Here is an 18270-nt window from a genome sequence, read left to right as displayed (position 1 = left end):
GTGAGATACCGAGAGTATGTTATGCAGAATTTGCTATGCGGAGTATGCAGAATGTGCTATAAGGTGTATGCCATACGGACTATGCTATACGGAGTATGTTATACGGACTATGCCATACGGAGTATTCTATATGGAGTATGCCATGCTTAGTATACGAAGTGTGACATGCGGAGTATACGGAGTAGTGTGACATGCTTAGTATACGGAGTGTGACAGGCTTAGCGTACATGTTCAGTAGAAACGAATTCGATGTTTTGTTAACGAGTTAAGGTATACAATGGCTGGTATAAAAGTACACAATTTTAAAGTTACATAATAAATTTCATTGATTGTATGGTTAATTTTATTGCATATAGAAACATAAAAAACAAAGTTCTAAAGCTAAGAATGAATATAATGGAAGCCATAAAAATACAAAACGCAAATAGTAAACTACTTCACATCCTAAAAAAATTCGTAAAGTCTCCCCATTTTTTAAAATTTATCTTAGCCCTAACGATTTTCTACACTGAAATAGCCCAGTGAAAATTTTAATAAGAATGCGACTTCGATGCTTATGCTGCATTCGCTAATGTCTAGCGAAACTAGTGTCGGCATTATACTCTCAAAGCTGTCTGCACCGCTTGCAGCTTTTTGTACTTAACATTTCCGTCTATACGGAGTAAACATGTCGCTATATGAAGTTATACTCCGTATAAGCATGCCTATACGGAGCCGTACTCCATTATAGCTGCACACTCCGAATAGAACAAAGACACTCATAGCATGAGAAAAACATGTGCGTTTTCGCGCCGTGTAAGTAACCTTAAGCGTTTTTTTCTGTTTCACCATTTGATTTAAAGTTTCAGAGAAAAAACATTTTTAAACCTTGGAATTTTGTGTTGGCGTGAGAACATTTGGCGAGAACATTTGTAAGGATAGAAAGAGATGATGAAATAATGAAAAGAGATGATAAATTAAGATTTTGTAGTTTAAGTAACCCACCAGTTGCTAGAGTAAAGGGGCAAATGACCACTGAAGAATGCAAACGTACAAAAGAAGTTACAAATTTGGAGATTCATGTTAGCGAGCAGTTAATTGTATTGTTCGAACCTGTGCTTCTCTGTGCAATTTCACATCGCGCTTCATACAAGCAAAATAATATTCCCCGCCATGGGCCACCGTGAAAGTACTAAAATACTTCCTCTTACCACAGCTATTATGCTTTGGAAACGTTTTATCGATGACGTTTTCTTCATATATACTGACACAGAAGAATGTCTACGAAAACTTTTACCTATTCTAGGGATAAAATTAATTTTTTGGACACCTACATACATGTAGGAAAAGATGGAAAGCTTTATTCTAGTTTATACACCAAACCCACTGATACATTTAGCCTCCTCCACTACAACTCCTTCCATCCAACATTTACGAAATCCTCCATTATATACTCCCAATCCCTAAGATACAGAATGCTTATCACCAAGGATGATATGCTAAACAAAGCATTAAAGAAATAGAATGGGTCCTCAAAAACCGAGGATACCCCCAAAAACTAATACAAGAAAACATGAAAGAAATAAAAAACTTATCACAAAAGGATTTACTCTATAACGATAAACCTAAAACAGATAATACTCAAAGATATCTAGTTTTCCTCACACACTATTCCAAGGACAATACTACAATCAAAAAAATTATTAATAAACATTGCCACCTTATAGAGAATGACCAAGAGCTCAATAAAATCTGGCCTGACCCTCCCATTATTGCAACTATGCGGCATAAAAATATCAAGGATTTACTTGTCAAGGCAAGGCTTGTATAAGCTCCCGACCGTAAGGTTAACTGGGTCTCACTAGTCCTCACAAAACCAAAATGATTTAAGACTTAATATAAACCTGAAAATTTTCAAGATCATTATTTACTATAACTACATTATTATTTCCTATAACACGAACCACCTACCTATCCCTTTGTATTTACAAACTAGTTATCATGCTAGAACAGATGGATTACCATATCTTCTGTAAGGAACATCCCTCTCTCTCTCTCTCTCTTTTTAGGCCCCCGTCCCAACACGTTGTTTGCCTCGGAATCGCCGATATGGATCCCTCGACATTGGCACATACATCTTCGTTACCAATCGAATTAAAAAAGTGTGATGCAAAAAAGCTACTATCATGTTAGTAAAAATAAACAATGACGTAACAATAATGGTGGAATATTGTAAATCCAATCACATACTGTTCGATAATGACGTTTGTTTTGCTATACCAGTATCAAATAATTTATTACGACACTAGACAACAATACGAAAACCCTATTAGGAAATACGTGGGAAACAGCAATATTGCGATTTTTATACTAAAACAACATGAGAATGTAACCTAGCTAACCGCCATCACTGTTGATGTTTTACTGAAGTAACCTACTGCGATACCGGCTGTATCCTTATGAAATAGAATGTATTACAAACAATTACCACTACCACGTGATACGGATCAAATAAAATGGATATTATTCTATTTGTAACGAATTAACATGTTATGCATAATACTTGTATTATATAACACGACTGTTAATATAACTCTTGTTATTTCATCAATTTTTGATATCAAACCACTTATGTTTTTAGTCTATTTTTGATTTTAATTGCTCCTTTGGCTATTTTATTTCACATACCAATTATATTTACCAATAAAATCACGTGACTCAGTCTTCTTTAGCAACGAGAAAGCAAATTTTTCCCTTTCTTTTTTCCCCTCGCTAATCATCGCACGTGGTTTGTTATCGATTACTTACAAAATCTGTTAATCATGGCCAACAAACAAATCGAGAGACCCTTCAAAATGACCGACCGCTTACGCCAGGTCGGGTTGTTTTGATTCTATCACGGATCAATTTCACTACCCGAGCAGAAAGCGGTATAAGAAACAAGACCTGTGCGTCTGATGAAGCCCTTGTTTCTTAGGTCATCCCTTTACCCACACAACATCCTTTCCCTACATACGATACTTCGAATCCTCCACTGGAGATTAGGGACACCCAAGCTTTTCTTTTCCAAGAATCATTTTGCCGAAGTGGAGAAGCAATACTTCAATGTAAAATTAAACACGCTAATTTACATCCGCTATTGTGCACCAATTCTACACGACCAATTATTTAACAACGATAAAAAAGAGGCTTTAACAATTTCCGCAACATGGGCGAAATAATACAAAAGCAAGGAATTGTGAAGCTTAAGAGATTTTTTCTTGAGGTATTATGAGAGTTTTTTCGTGAAAATCATGGCGTTACAGGACGTTTTGCGCTAAATTTATTCGGTAGCCTTGCTCAATTAAATACAAAATATTTAACAACATGTAGCTACTGCCAGATCAAATCTTTGGGGTTAGCAGTGACTGGAGCCTGACATGGCCACAACACAACACAGTTACCTATCGGGAAGAAACAAATTAAAATATACATTTTTTAAAAAAATTTATAATGAAATCTACATCTGAGCACCACATTTAGACACAATTCAACCTGTAAATATAAAACTGTATTGTTGAAGAAGAGCACATTTATAAACAATAAATCAATTTTTGTATAAATAATAAAAAAATAAATAACTAATCTTGATCTTTCTTCTTCTTTGGAATAAAAATAGGAGTCACGTGTTCAGGTTTGTAGATAACATACGGAGAACTGGTACCGACAACAAATATTCTATTCTCTTTAATCCAAAATCTCCACATTTGTTTATGAAATCCACGAACGTCTAAATCCCATAATTTAAAACATCTAGCTACGTTAATCCACGTTTCATAATCACCGGACCTTTCCTGTTTTATGTAAAAGACATAAGTGTGTCCTTTTGTCTCTGGAATGAAGTCTTCCTGTGAACAGGGGTTCTTGGAATGATCAAGAACTTCTGCTTCCCTAAGAAATAGAAGTTTAATTGTTAAAAACGTTTGATTCACGTTTCATACAAAGAAGTTTAATTGTACAGTGAATGATTAGACCTCTTAAATAATTAATACGTTGAACGTATTATAGTATACAAGCTTTTTTATAAGCAACGCTGTTGCTAAGGGTTTATGCTTAAATTAGGTCAAAAATTTAGCAACTTACTTAACAAAACTAAATTCTTACAAACCCATCCTCCCTCTGCACAATAATCTAATAACCTAAGCAAATTGTGGCCTGAGACGGTCGTCCGCCATAAAAAATCTAAGCCCTGGACGTAAAATTGTGTTGTTAAAAAAAGCCCCGCGTTTATTAGGGCGCTTAGAAACAAAAATGTAAGAATAGGGAGTTTGACCACATCTTTTTGTTCACGGAAAAATTTCTAAATCACTCACTTGATCATTTTGTGCATATCTTCATCATAGACGTCTTTCCGAACTTTGGTAACATCAAATTTGATACCAGTTTTTGTGTTCAGAGCATGTTTTGTGAAATAAGTATCTTGGAAAAAGCTGTTCATATTCAAACCTTTCGCGCCAAAGTGGTATGTGCGTGAAATGTCAGGTATAATGCATTCACGACCTGAAATATGCATACAGGTAACAGTAATAGAAAACAGAAACATTTTGTCACATCACATCGACAAAGACAATATATATACACTCTTGGCAACCAAATTGTAGGAAGGGGGGGGGGGGAAGGTTATTAAAGTTGGGGTCTAAAAAGTTAAGGAGAGTGTTAACTTGTGTTTATCATGACGTTCGGATTGTGCAATGTACAGTTCCTTTTTTTTAATCTTGATATGCATGTAAATAAAATTAAGAAACACTGCAAATAATACAAAAAACACATTTATTCACCTTTTCGATTGCCATCCATTCGCATCCACATATCCCAATCCCAAAATTTATCGCTTCCTGGCCAATTTGGTTCTAACTCTTCTTTAAACAGCTTCTTTTTCAACACCCTGCACAAGTTAATAACAAGTCAGTAACAAAACAGTAGAAATTAAATGTAATACTACGAATGAATACAACACTCACCAACCAAGTCCTGGCATAGTTTCCACACGATACAACATTGAAGCATCATTACACGAGTGTTCATATCCCTATAAAAGTATAGAACACAAATTTGTAACTGAAAATTATGTCCTTCACATTTTATGATAAATCACGGTTAAAAGTTGCATACCTGATCATTCCATGCTGAAATACAGTACACACTTTCATCTGATGATAATACAGGTAATAATTGACTAAAATAATCCATTAAATCTTTTGATACATCCAAATCTTCCTCAAGGATAATCATAAACTCTGCTTTTGGATATTTGTGAAAAGTTTCTCGAAGAGTCCTTACGTAGTGCTAAAAGGAAAAGAAAAATAAAGAAAAGATATATATCTTCTATTATAAATAAATTTAATTGTCATCACCCGGAAAAACCATAATTAATACCATAAGTAACAGGTAATCCTTACCTGACTGATCCGACAATTTTTACTGCAAATCGGTGTGTGTTCAACAACAGACACTTGAAACAACTCTGCAACAGCAGAAGGTTCATCATAAAATCCATCAATATAAACTGTGACCATGTTTGGATCCACACCAGGTGTTGTCAACAACCCTCTCAACATACGATACAAATAATGAGGACGATTTGCAGCAATAACCGCAATAGGGAGGTTTGCAACACGGCTTCCAAGTAAGGGTGAACCGCGTAAGTCGATTGGAGCAGGGTTAGTACCTAAGATTAGCATGCAATGTGCAAGTTATGTTACAGAGATGTTGTCGTGTATAGTAGCATCAAAGAACATATCAAATATTTTTACTCACAGCTGCACACTGTACCATAACCTTCATATTTCGCACAAAATTGTTTTCTGCGAGTAGCTACTTTATCATCACCCCAATTACAATCTCTTTCTTTTTGTAACAATGCCACTGTGGCTTGGACTATGATTGGTGCTCCCCAAGATTCTAGCGAAGGTGCTTTTTGATGTGATTCTGCTAACCACTGGTTTCTTTTCTTCGAAATAAACGCCCACGTGTCTCTCCAACTCAGATTGTTTACAAAACGACTTCCAAACATTTTTATAGAATTTTTACCAGCTTTTTTGAGGCTAGAGCTACCTTCATCCTGCAAAGTTGAATCAAAATCGACTATTAAAAAAGGTAGACCTAGCGGTTGCAAAGATGTAAAAATCAGTTTTTTAATTAGGTTACGTTTTGATGTTTCAGTCTCATTATCCCCACAACCCCTCCAAAAAATAAAATCTTAGAATGAAAGGAATTTTAATTAGTTCACGTTCAATTTATGTCTCATTATTCACCCAAAATCTTCTACAATGAAAACATAAAACTTGAATTAATACAAAACTAGCTGTTTCCCGTGGAAGAATCCACTGTATTCCATTTAATTTATGTAGCAGATATATGTCCATCAAAAAACAAACAATACAGCAGTGCACATCTTACATCTGCATTATTATATAAATGACCAAAAAAACTGCAGTACATATGTGACATTTAAAATCTAAATCTACTAAAATTACTTGCTCTGACCATCTGACAAATGCAAAAAATTATTCGGAAAAAAGTTTTTAAAAAGCATTTCAACATACATCTCACCCATAAAATTTAAATCACCCAAAACGCCACATATATACAAAAAAGCTGATCAATGTCAAACACAAATCTCTCTCATTGTATATGTTAAAATCAGTTAGTTTATAGCAAACCCTGCCAAAGGTTGACACACAATGTGAAAAATAACGGTGTTTAAATCTAAAATTAATAAAGTCCTTTTAGCAATTTACATGCTGTTTTACCATCAATAAAGTAAACAAAATTTCAAATCTCACATAGTATTCTGTCACAAATTTCCATAAAATATATATATAAGTCATAATGAGTCATGTTAAACAACAGCAATCAATCTATATATAAGTTCATTTTATGTCAATTTTTGCACCAATTTTGCAAAACAAAATACAAATTCTAAATAATACTAAAATCTCTTATTTTGGTCCTTCGCATACCGACGGTCTCCCACAAAAGTTTAATCAAAAGGTAAAAAGTGAGAGGTAACGACAAAATCAAAGTTTGCAAAATTTAACTATTTCAGTACATATATCTACTGCATATGCCCTCTAAAACAATATTTTAATCCAAAATGCCAAAGAAAAAGAGTTTGCAACAAAAAACAGTTATTTCGATAATACACTCTTTCCTCACAAAAGCTTCACAAAGTGTAAAAAAAAGAATGGTTGTAGGGAGTGCTTCTGATTCAACAAAAAAAGTTTTTTTGACATATTGCATCTAGCCCTTACCCATTAAATCTTACACAAAATTTCCAAAACTATATACGATTTAGAACATCAAATTTAAATCAAGAAGGATCAGTCATTTCGATATATTGCACGGAGTCCTTCCCAGTAAGAATTTATACAAAATATAGAAAAACAAAGCTTGCAAGGTGTAAAATTGAATTCTGCTGTGTATATATATGGTCCTTCCTCGCAAAATTAACATAAAATGTCAAAAAGGTTCAGATATAACATCTAACACAACAAAAATCAGTTCTATCAGTATATGTCATGCCATTGTCTTCCACCAAATGTTCCCCTTAAAGTTTCACAGACACAGCCTGTAAATTAAAAACAACTAAGATCAGGTATTTTGGTCTATTTCATACCATTCTGTTCCAAATAACTTATAAAATGTAAAAATTGAGTGGTAAAACAGAAATGTCAAAAAGAAGAAAAAAATAGCTTACAAAGAGTATAAAATTGAAATCAACAAAGTAGCTCTTTTGGTGTATTAAATATAAGCCATACGCACAAAAGTTTACACTAAATGTAAGAAAATGGTTGTGTTTAGTAATTCTAAATTAAGAAAAGTCAGTTCTTTTAGCATGCTGATTAAGGTTTTTGCCCACAATTTGAAACAAATTAAATTTACATTTTAAAAATAAGTAATTTCTGAACTTTATTTTCAGAATATTTGGAGGAAAAGAACTTCGCAAACCAAAAAAAACCCAGGAAAATGTTTAAAATTTTCAGGGTTAATAATGTTTGATGTGTTTTGTGGGAATATATATACTGGGAATCTTTAGTTTAAAGCTAGCATTAGCTAGCTACAGCAGCTAATAGCTAGTCACTTAAATATAAACTGGAGACAGCTAGGTATAAAGAACATGGCTACATATATATATATATATATATTCCTAGCTAGCTAGCTAGTTGTTGGTGGTGGTTGGCTTTTTATGATGCTAGCTATAAAACATGTCTGGCAACAATAATTTAATCAAAACCGAAAATAAGACATGAAAAAACCTTACAGAACCTTGCTATGATTAATTTATAAAACCATGCTCTTCTTCAAATGTTTTTTTAAAGATTTATTTTGAATGAAAGAGTAGAGAATACTCAAAAAGAACAGCCATCTTTTTCGTAAACACAATTTCCGTTTTATGCTAGGAACTTCATTTAACAGTGCGTATGCTTTGTGAATATCTAATACCGTTTCATATGTAGCGATACCTATATATATATGCTAACATAGAGTTTTTTGGCATAAGGGTATATATATTTATATCGTTATTAGCAGCGGGGTATATATTTACACCTTATGTACAATTTCTATGAAGTACATCCCTAATCTTTTTAGTTAAATTTTAGCGTACAGCCACGTCATAAGAAAGTGACCCGTGATTTCCGTGTCGTGGACTCACAGTTTTACTCACGCAAGGGAATTAATATATAAGATGCAATTAAATAATCCTCACAAATATCGTTTTGCGTTGCTAACCGTGATATTTGAGTTTTATTTCGACATTAAAAGTAACATGAAATATATCAAACCTTGACCATGAAGACAACTATCCGGCCTTCTTGAAGCATGTTTAGAAAAAGTATCATAGCTTCATCTTCCTTTGGCACGTATGTGTCAAATATCCGTTTCGCCATCACAACTCCAGTAACTTCATTCAGAACGACAACATGAATGCCTCTAGCTGAGTCGTCCTCAACACTATTTTCATACACTTTAAGCCCATCAATTGAAACGTAAACATTATTCTTGCTTGATTTCGCCTCAATCTTTATTTTTGTTCCAGATAGAGCTAAAAAATAAAACATGTAAAATGAGATCCAATGCTTTAAATATTTCAGCCTTTCTAATTCACGCTAACAGTTGGCAATTGCAGTTACCAACGCTAAGGTGTTGATTCAAGATAGCAAGTTTTGCCAAAATGGTTTTAAGTTAAGCTAGATATGTTGAACTAATGAGAGTTTTGATGTCATTTTGTAAGTAAATTTAATGTTGCTTGAGAATATGGTGGGTATCGCATGCAGTTATTGTATGAAGATAATTAGTTCTCATAGTGTAATCAATGAAAGAATTAGTTAAAGGATTTGAGGGGGAAAGGATTATGCAAAGAATTATGTGCATACAGGAGTGTTCTGGTATTGCACGTTTATTTGGCATTCAGTTTGTGTGTAAACTATAGGCAAGTAAGTATTTCTAGTAGTGGCTCATCAGAGATAGTTGAGAACTTCTGTTACTCAGGTGGTATGTTGGCAGTAAATGACGGTGTTGAAAGAAGTGTTATTTGTATGAGATGGGTTGTGCTTGGAAAAAGTTTAGATTCAAACTTCTCTGCTTGACTAGCTCAGTCTTAGTTGTTTAGGTAAAATGTTTTTTGTACGAAACCTGTGTAAGAAGTGATATGTTATGAAAGTAAGCCATGGGCAATAAAGCAAGAATTTCTCAATTATTTGGAGAGGGCTATATAAAAAATAACATATATGAATTTCGCTTTAATGTATTGATGTCAGACTAATGTATATTACCATTAAGAAAAACCCATTTGTCAGCTAAGGAGAAATAAATAAAAAAAATAACATTCTCCCTGCAAAAGTGAGACACATGGAATTAATGTATTAAAGGTTACCTCCCACACCCAAAAAACTTGTTCCAATATCGCAGATAATATTTTTTCTCCACCTTAATGAAATGTGTTACCTTTGGCAGTAATTTGCTATTTTTGTAAAGTTTGTGTCCTTTCTAATGTGCAGCTTTTTATACTGTTTCAAATAAAAAATGATTTACAGAATTTCGAAGTGTGCATCCTGCAATATTTCTCGTCTGGATGCACACCGTCCCAATATCAAAAAATGAAAAACAGCCCTAGTGATAAGGTTGTCAAGCTGGAAATTTTTACTGAATACACAGTCCAAGGTAAAAAACCATCAGTTTAAAAGAAATGAAAACAAAAAAAGCTTCCAAGGTTCCTCTTGTAGCAATAACAATATGTTGCATTATTGCACAAAGATTGTACTTCTTTCTTGCATCCCTTACGTACCACGTGTGAGTTTCACAATTACAAATGCAGCGTTTTTAAAACAGCATGGGCGTGTGATGAGAAAAGGTAAATTTGAATAAAATGTTTTGGCTTTTTTTAGAGATACTGGATCAGAAAGAAACTAATAATTATATATTGAATTCTTTATCCACACCATGTATATTTTTTTGATATAAACAAGTTTTTTATGAAGTGGAAGTTCCCCTTTAATATAGCTACTAGTCATTAGGCCTGTGAAAACGTCCACTTAGACAGAAAAAAAATTGCAATCTGTCATTTAAATTTTAATGACATTTGCAACGACCCATGGATACCTAAAATCTGATAACCTTTTATTACCCTTCTATCACACTTCTATTGTGTAGAGCCTGAAACGCTTATCAGGAACAGAACCGTGTGTTTTTAGTGGACAGTTGAAGAGATATCTGGGGTTTAAATGTTTTTTAATGATGTCATCAACTTGTCTGTTTCAAAATAAATAATTTAAAAAAATGGGTTACCCAGCCTTGAGGAATTGGCCCAATTTTGAATCTGAGCGGTACCTAGTTATCCACACAGGAGTTGACGTCACTTTCTACCTGTTTCCAAGTTATCTAGCCTTGAACCTTAAAATGCATTGCAATGGCTTCACTAATCTTATTTAATGTCATTTATATTGTGCCATGTAGAATCTAGAAAGTTATTTCAGCTACTTTAAGACTTAGCTACTTCAAAGGAAAATGAACACATCTACTTTGCATTTACTAATAGGGAGAAAATTGCAAAAAAAGCACAAAAACACAATTTGCTCATAATTTGTATATAAATTGGTCTGACTAAAATTTTCAGGGATGCTGCCGAAGTTCGTTCTTTAACAGCAAAGTTAATCAAAATACAAAAAAACTTGTTGTGATACATGTATTTGATAAAAAAGTAACATTGTTGGTAATTTTAATTTCTTTGGTCATCTATATCTGCTATCAATCTCCTTAACCTTTGAAAACACTTTTTAATGGGATATATTAATTAAAAAAAATTATCAGAGTATTTGAACAATAATACGGTGAAAGTTTCTAGCAAATGAAAATTATAAAACTGTCATAATAATGCTTATTTCCAATAAGATGTCTTTTATACAGACTATTAAAAGGATATCAAATCTTGTTTAATAATGCCTAAAAAATAATTTAAGGGGTAATGATAAAATCTTAACAATTTATATAACCAAACCATGTACTTCATTACCTTGAGTATTAATGTATAAATAGTTAGTCGCATATATACCAGGCTTAAAAAGTACAAAACGTGATAATTAATAAACAAAGTTTGCTTTATAATATTTTGAAACGCATACCACAGGTTTTTTTTAGGCTTTTAAGTTGTTAACATATCTTTCAAGTTGTTTTTTTTACACTAAAGTTGCACTGACGCAGTAATTGTAGTTTATGTCATAATGTGTCTTATTGTTCCTACGATCGTCTTGTGAGCAACCGTGACGATATACGCGTTGTACCGTAACTTTGTATGTCTGCACAAAGAGAACTCGAGAAAGAATTCATGGCGATGGATCATGAAAAGATCAAGAATTTTCTCATAAATCGAAGTGCTGATTGGGTAGTTACATGGAAACAAAACCCTCCATACACTAGTAATCATGGCGGAGTCTGGGAACGACAGATAAAAACTGTACGTGCCCTACTCAGTGGACTTTTGAAAACACATGGATAGAGCTTGAACGACGAATCATTCCAAACTGTGCTCACTGAAGTCGAAAACGTCATCAACTTACGTCCGCTGACGGTCGAAAGGCTAAATGATGCAACAAGCTTAAAGACGAAAAGTCCTTCAACTTTGTTGACAATGAAGTCCAAAGTTGTTTATCCATTGCCTGGAAAATTTGATACCGCAGATTTGTACAGTAAGCATCATTGACGTTGTGTGCAGCATCTTGTGAAAGAATTTTGGGTACGATGGAGGAAAGAATTCCTCTCAACGTTGCAACGTTGTAACAAATGGACAAAATCATTGAGAAATTTTGAAATTAACGATGTCGTATTGGTACGACGAGCCACGTAATTCCTAGTCGCTGGCAAGAATCTTTAAAATGTTCCCTGACAACAACGGAATTGTACGAACAGTTGATTTAGATGTTTCTGGACATGGCATATTGAAACGACCAATCAACAAGATTGTGCTGATCAAAGAATGTAGAGATTCTCCATCGAAGAAGCCTGCATGGTCAAAGTCAGATTGAAGACTTTGAGGGGAGCCATATGTTAATGTCATAATGTGTCTTATTGTTCATACAATCGTCTTGTGCGCAACCGAGACGATAAAAGCGCATATACCGTAACTTTGTATGTCCCTAGAGTGTAATGTTGTATGCTTTATAATAGGAATTTTATGTTAGTTTTTGCAGTCTACAGAGAAATGTCTTTGAGAGAAGTTCTCATAAAATCCGATAGTAAAGTCTAACACTTTTACCAACGAAGGTTTGCAATTTGCCAAATAGCGACTCAAACACTTGTAGCTAGTAAGTTGTTTAGTTATATGTCTATATTTGTGTGTACATATGTTTGTATAACAATTTCTTTGTATGATTATTTAGCCACAAAATATATGATATTGTGCGTATCCTCCTTGTGTTTTGATCCTTTTGGCAGCGATAACAATTATGAAAATTAGTTCTTATATATTAATATATTATTATTAATATATTTTAATCAATTTATTGTTCCTGAAACAAACAATAATAACTAAGTTAATATTTGCTGTTATGACACAGGGATTCTAAACTCCGGAATGCTAAGGTCTAAAATGAAATTACTTTTCGACTTATTCTCCGTAAACATTTTCTGATAAGTTTAAAACAACTGAAAAAATCATCAAAATATGTTCTGATATTTATTATCTTTTTCATAGACACACAGACACATGCAATTACACTGCAAAGTAAACAAATGTTGTGGTCTGACACATGGATTTTTCCATTTTGCAAACTGCTTTGGTTACAACATGGACTTTTCAATGTTAAAGCTACACAGTAGAAATCTTAATTAAACAAAACTTACAAGCAAAACTTACAAGCAAATAGCCCGCACCTTTGCATAACCCGCATAAAAAAATTTAATCATTGTGTTTTATTTACCCGTACCTTTCCATAACCCGCATCGTGTTAACAAAAAAATTCAGCGTATTTTTACTTACCCTAATCATTTTATAAACATGTGCGTGTATTCTGTGTCGTTTTTTTTTTCATGCTGTAGACAAGTGGGGGACATTTAAACTTGTGAACCCCAAACACGAGAACTCAGTGTCTGAACTAGCAACTCTCTCAGTCTTAACTTCCTTGTCTCTGATTGCCGAAATAATAATGAATTCAAAATTAATTTGAACAAGTGGATCTTCTGCTAATGCCGACAGTACTGAATCAGACAATGCTATTTTCTTTTTATTTGTAGACATTAGTTTCCGCTTATAATGACTCAAACAAACAAACAAACAAATAAAAAAAAACACGCTATCAGGTTATAAACCTAAAGCAAAATCTCTGTTTTTTATGTATATTTAAGTTTTTTGTCATAAAAGTAAACAACATAATAATTATAACGGATTTTCTGTAACAGCGATGTACAGAACGTTCTTTTCTAATGTTTATAGAATTTTGTTATCTATTTATATCTCAGCAATCACAGTGTGCATGATAAATTGAATGGCGGCAATAAGGAAGAGATAGTTGCGTGTGTCTAATTGTGTTTTATATTTATTTATTTTTGATATTATCAGTGGCCACCTGTTGCTCGAAGGTAGCGAAGATAAAAAAAAGAAAACTATACTTTAATTTTAACATTTTTCAAAATTTTTAACAGGAATGAATAATTAAGTCCTGGGCACTAGGTTGTGAAATACATGTCAATTAAACCTAAAAATGATACCTGCTATATTGCTCTATTACCAGAAGCAAATCATTTCAATGTGCTCAATATAACTAGATCAGAATTACATTCAACACAAAAGAAAAATGATCTCCAGAATTGTGTTTCAGAGAGAGCTCATAATATTAGCACTGGCAAGCAATAGAAAGTTAAAGCAATTTCACTGTGTGAAAAAAATTAAATCACATAGTTGAAGTAAGATTACATAGATATAGGATCGCGCATGCAGTTATATTAATGTACGCATTTTATCCTGTTGGTACTATTTTTTTCATTGAATGTATAAACTTTAAATCTCACAATAAATGACAGAAAATATAAAACATTATAACCCGCACCAACGGTGGAAGTCGTAAAAATTAACTTATAACCTGAGGGTTATATACCAGAAAATACGGTACTAGTATTATTATACTGAACAACATAAGATTCACATAATAAATAAAATAAACAAGATAACCTACCAGTATTCCAAACAGGATTATGATTTTTCAAATCTTCATTTTTGTCAATTACAATATGTTGGTTTTCATCAATAACAAATTCATTTATATTAATAATTTTTTCTGCTCTACCTCTAAATCTAGTTCTGTTGTCCAATATAAATATGATATTAAATACTAATGTAACAATTAATACTGCTACTAAAATTCCTTGTACGCAGGTCCCAGTGCAACCTCTTCTTCTGTTATTGGTTTGTGGGAGACATGGTATGTTTACAGTAACAGAAGACTTTGAATACATTTTTTCTGCAACTGATAACTCTTTTCTTTATTTCAGTTAGGCATTTTTGATTTTGGCAGCATTGGTAATGTTTACGATTCATTGCATTTTACTTCCATAAAAGATGTCAGCTATAGTCTTTGTGTAAATATTCTTCTAAAAAATACAAGCTAGTGCATAGGGCATACCGTCCTTATTTGGTGATTATTCACACAAACTGCTGTAGCAATGATCTGGTAACTTCCCTTGCCATACAACTATATATAGCTAGCTATGTAGCTATCAATGAATTTCTTTGTTTTCAGCTGTAAGCTCTTTTCGCTCTAGTATCTGCCTGGCAGAAAAAAGGAGGGGGGCGCTAGATAATGCAAAGTTTTTGTGAGTCCATTTTGTTACACAGAGGGATTAACTTTAGGAATTACAACGAATCAGAAGCATCAATCTACACAGTTCGGGAGATAACACTAAAAGGGAAACGGTTTCCCATGTTACATAGGGAAATTCCCATGTCATATAGGGAAATCCCATATAGGAAACCTCTCCTAAACTAATTTTTTTGATTTTAATTAGGATTTCCTTCATTCTCAAGACCATTTTATGGAATTGCGGAAAAAGGCTACGATTTTGGTGGTCTCCTGATTGGAAAACCATTACCGTATTTCTCGCCCGTTTAGGGCAACGGTTACCCAAATGGGAAACCATGAAGTTTCCCAAATGGGAAAACGTTTCCCAGATGGGTTCCCCTTTTCGTCTTAACTCCCGAACTGCTACACCTCGGTAATAGTTCAAAATGTCAAAAAATGCTTTGGTAAGAAGGTATCCACAGGTAAGGCTTTCATCAAATCCTAGAATCTTTTTTCCTCCCACGCAAATGCGAAATTCAAAGAGCATACTGCTGAAAAATAAACAAATAACGTCACACTGGAATCCATCTAATATAGTTAGCTAGCTATAGCTTAGTTTAGCATTAGAATGTTTAAAAAAACAATTAGTAGTAGCTACTTTCTGTTCGTGTATGCTGGCGTGATAGTCACATTTTTATCAGGCTACTTAAACTTATAGCACCTTAGCAACAACACAACTGAGAAAGATTCATGATTTCTTAATTAAAAAACCGAGGAAAAACCTGATAGCATAACGTGTGAACACGTATCAAAACACTTAAAATAAAGTGAGAAGAACACACAGGTATTGAGTATTTCTTTCTTTTCTACGAATTGTATTGCTAAAGCTATTCTTTTCAATAAAGCTTTGTAAACAGTTCTTGCCGAGCACATTTCGTACCGCGAACTTTAAATAAACAAATGCAGCCATTATGTTTTAGAACTATTCCGTTCGCATCCAATGAAATGAGATGCATGTGAGTGTAAAAAAAATTTTGCACAACCTCGGCCTCATTACACATACCATCGGCGGAGCGACGAGACGAAAAATATTTTTATCATCTCGCTGTTCAGATATTAAAAAGAAAATAAGCCCCGGTACTTTGTCTGTTTTTACTCTGTAAGTTTTCTTATAATGCAAATACTTGAGGTAGAATCTTCCTCCCCCACCCGTCTCAAAAAAATTCCACCAGGATACCCCAGAAAATTTACACTACAACTATATTTATCAGAGAATGCGATAAAAAGAAATTTTTTTATCTGAGTTTGCATATCACATTTAGACTCTTTTCGCGATTTAAACTTCCCAGGGCAACTTGTATCTTTTCTAACATCGGTTATAACCCGGTTATAAAAAAGGGATAACAGGCGCTGGGAACGATGTTTTGTAAGGTAAGGTAAATATTTCGCCGTAAAAATAGTTACAGATACAATTGGCCGCAGCAAGTAGAAGACTCTAATTGTCTTATCATCAAACCCCGTAATAGTTGAGCTATTTACATTTTAATTTTTGATAACAATTAAAAATGTGAAATATAAAAACGTGGAAATGTAAAAACATGTAAATGTGAAAACGTAGTTGTATAAATATAAAATCCATCTACTACATAATGCTTAAAAAACTGAGTTATATCATTGTTGTTTACAAGGAAGAGGTACCTTACATCTCCTTTTAAAACGTCCCAAACTAATATTCATTTTAAATTTTTGGTCTAATAGTCGGTTCCACAACTGTGGTCCTCTATTTTTATGGAATAGCCGCTTACTCTTAGAGTTGTTTTTGGTACAACGAAGTTATCTCGTGTCGTATTTATGTTCGATAAAAGAAAAGTTTTCAGCAAAGACTAAAAACGGACAGGGAGCAGTTTTTATCTTAAACATAAAAACTAAGATCTGCTGGATGTTAAGTTTATATATGTTTAAAACTTCCAGTTCTTTTAATAAAGGCTCGCATGATGTGTATCTATCTACACCAAAACTTTCCTACAAGCATGTTTCTGTTTACTGTAGAGCTTACTCAGCTTAGACTTGTTCGTACTTGCCCATACAATATTACAATATGTTAGGAAATTATGTGCAAAAGAAAAATATAAGTTCTTTAAAGATGTAAAATTCAAGAAAGGTTTAGCGTTATAAATTAATCCGATATTTTTAGAAATTTTAATTTCAACAGCATATATATGTTGATTCCATTTTAGATTCTCATCTTACAAAACACCTAAAAAAAATAATATTAATGTTATTTAAAATTAATAGATAACTTAAAAGGTATGTCATCGATTTTAGATTTATAAAATAGAGTATTTTTGTTTTATCTACATTTAACGAAAGTTTATTACTTTTGAACCATTCGTCCAAATGTTCTAATTCTCTGTTAAGTATTTCAAAAAGAGTGCTGATATCCCTATGTGAGTAAAAGATATTAGTATCGTCAGCAAATATATAAAATTTAAAAGCTTTGAAGCATAATGTAAATCATTTATATATAGTATAAATAAAAGTGGTCCAAGTATTAAGCCCTGTGGCACCCCACAAGTCACACTTTGTTCAGTTGTGCTTGTACCGTAACGTATGCATTGTTTTCTGTTTGTAAAGTAATCTTTAAACCAACTGAGATTGTTATGTCTCACACCATAGCATTCAAGCTTTGTCACAAGAATTTCATGATCTACTGTGTCAAAAGCTTTAGAAATGTCAATACCCCAAGAATGAAAATATTTCTATCGAATGCATTAGTAACATCGTTGACTAAGTTAAGCAAAGCATGATCGGTTGAGTGTTTCTTTTGGAACCCAAATTGTTTATTGTAAAAAGCATTTTATTATCTGAGATATGCATAGAGCCTGTTATACATAATTCGTTCTAACAATTTCGAGAAACACGAAAATACAGATATAGGCCTGTAGTTTGTAACTTTTGCATTATCGCCAGCTTTAAAAATAGG

At 33.2% G+C, this 18270-nt stretch overlaps 1 protein-coding gene across 1 annotated transcript; it reads right to left on the bottom strand.

The window, feature by feature from the left end:
- Positions 1-1553: 1553 nt before the first annotated feature.
- Positions 1554-15715, bottom strand: LOC130641686 (protein O-linked-mannose beta-1,2-N-acetylglucosaminyltransferase 1-like). The gene is made up of 9 exons (XM_057448599.1): positions 14685-15715; positions 8805-9064; positions 5776-6079; positions 5418-5686; positions 5131-5304; positions 4980-5047; positions 4797-4903; positions 4332-4518; positions 1554-3909 (listed from the first exon to the last, which is right to left on the bottom strand). The coding sequence occupies exons 1-9, from the start codon at positions 14962-14964 to the stop codon at positions 3600-3602; spliced, it is 1959 nt and encodes a 652-aa protein (XP_057304582.1). The 5' UTR covers positions 14965-15715; the 3' UTR covers positions 1554-3599.
- Between the last annotated feature and the right edge of the window lie 2555 nt (positions 15716-18270).

This window comes from Hydractinia symbiolongicarpus, chromosome 4 (assembly GCF_029227915.1).
Source record: "Hydractinia symbiolongicarpus strain clone_291-10 chromosome 4, HSymV2.1, whole genome shotgun sequence".
NCBI lineage: Eukaryota > Metazoa > Cnidaria > Hydrozoa > Anthoathecata > Hydractiniidae > Hydractinia > Hydractinia symbiolongicarpus.
The sequence above is the reverse complement of the archived record's forward strand: the minus strand, read 5'-3'. Positions and strand labels throughout refer to the sequence as shown.

Coding starts and splice junctions, on each gene's coding strand:
- LOC130641686 (XM_057448599.1), bottom strand. CDS start 14,964: ATGTATTCAAAGTCTTCTGTTACTGTAAACATACCATGTCTCCCACAA. Junction 4,904..4,979: donor ACTATGCCAGGACTTGGTTG/GTGAGTGTTGTA, acceptor TAACTTGTGCAG/GGTGTTGAAAAAGAAGCTGT. Junction 3,910..4,331: donor GATATGCACAAAATGATCAA/GTGAGTGATTTA, acceptor TCTATTTCTTAG/GGAAGCAGAAGTTCTTGATC.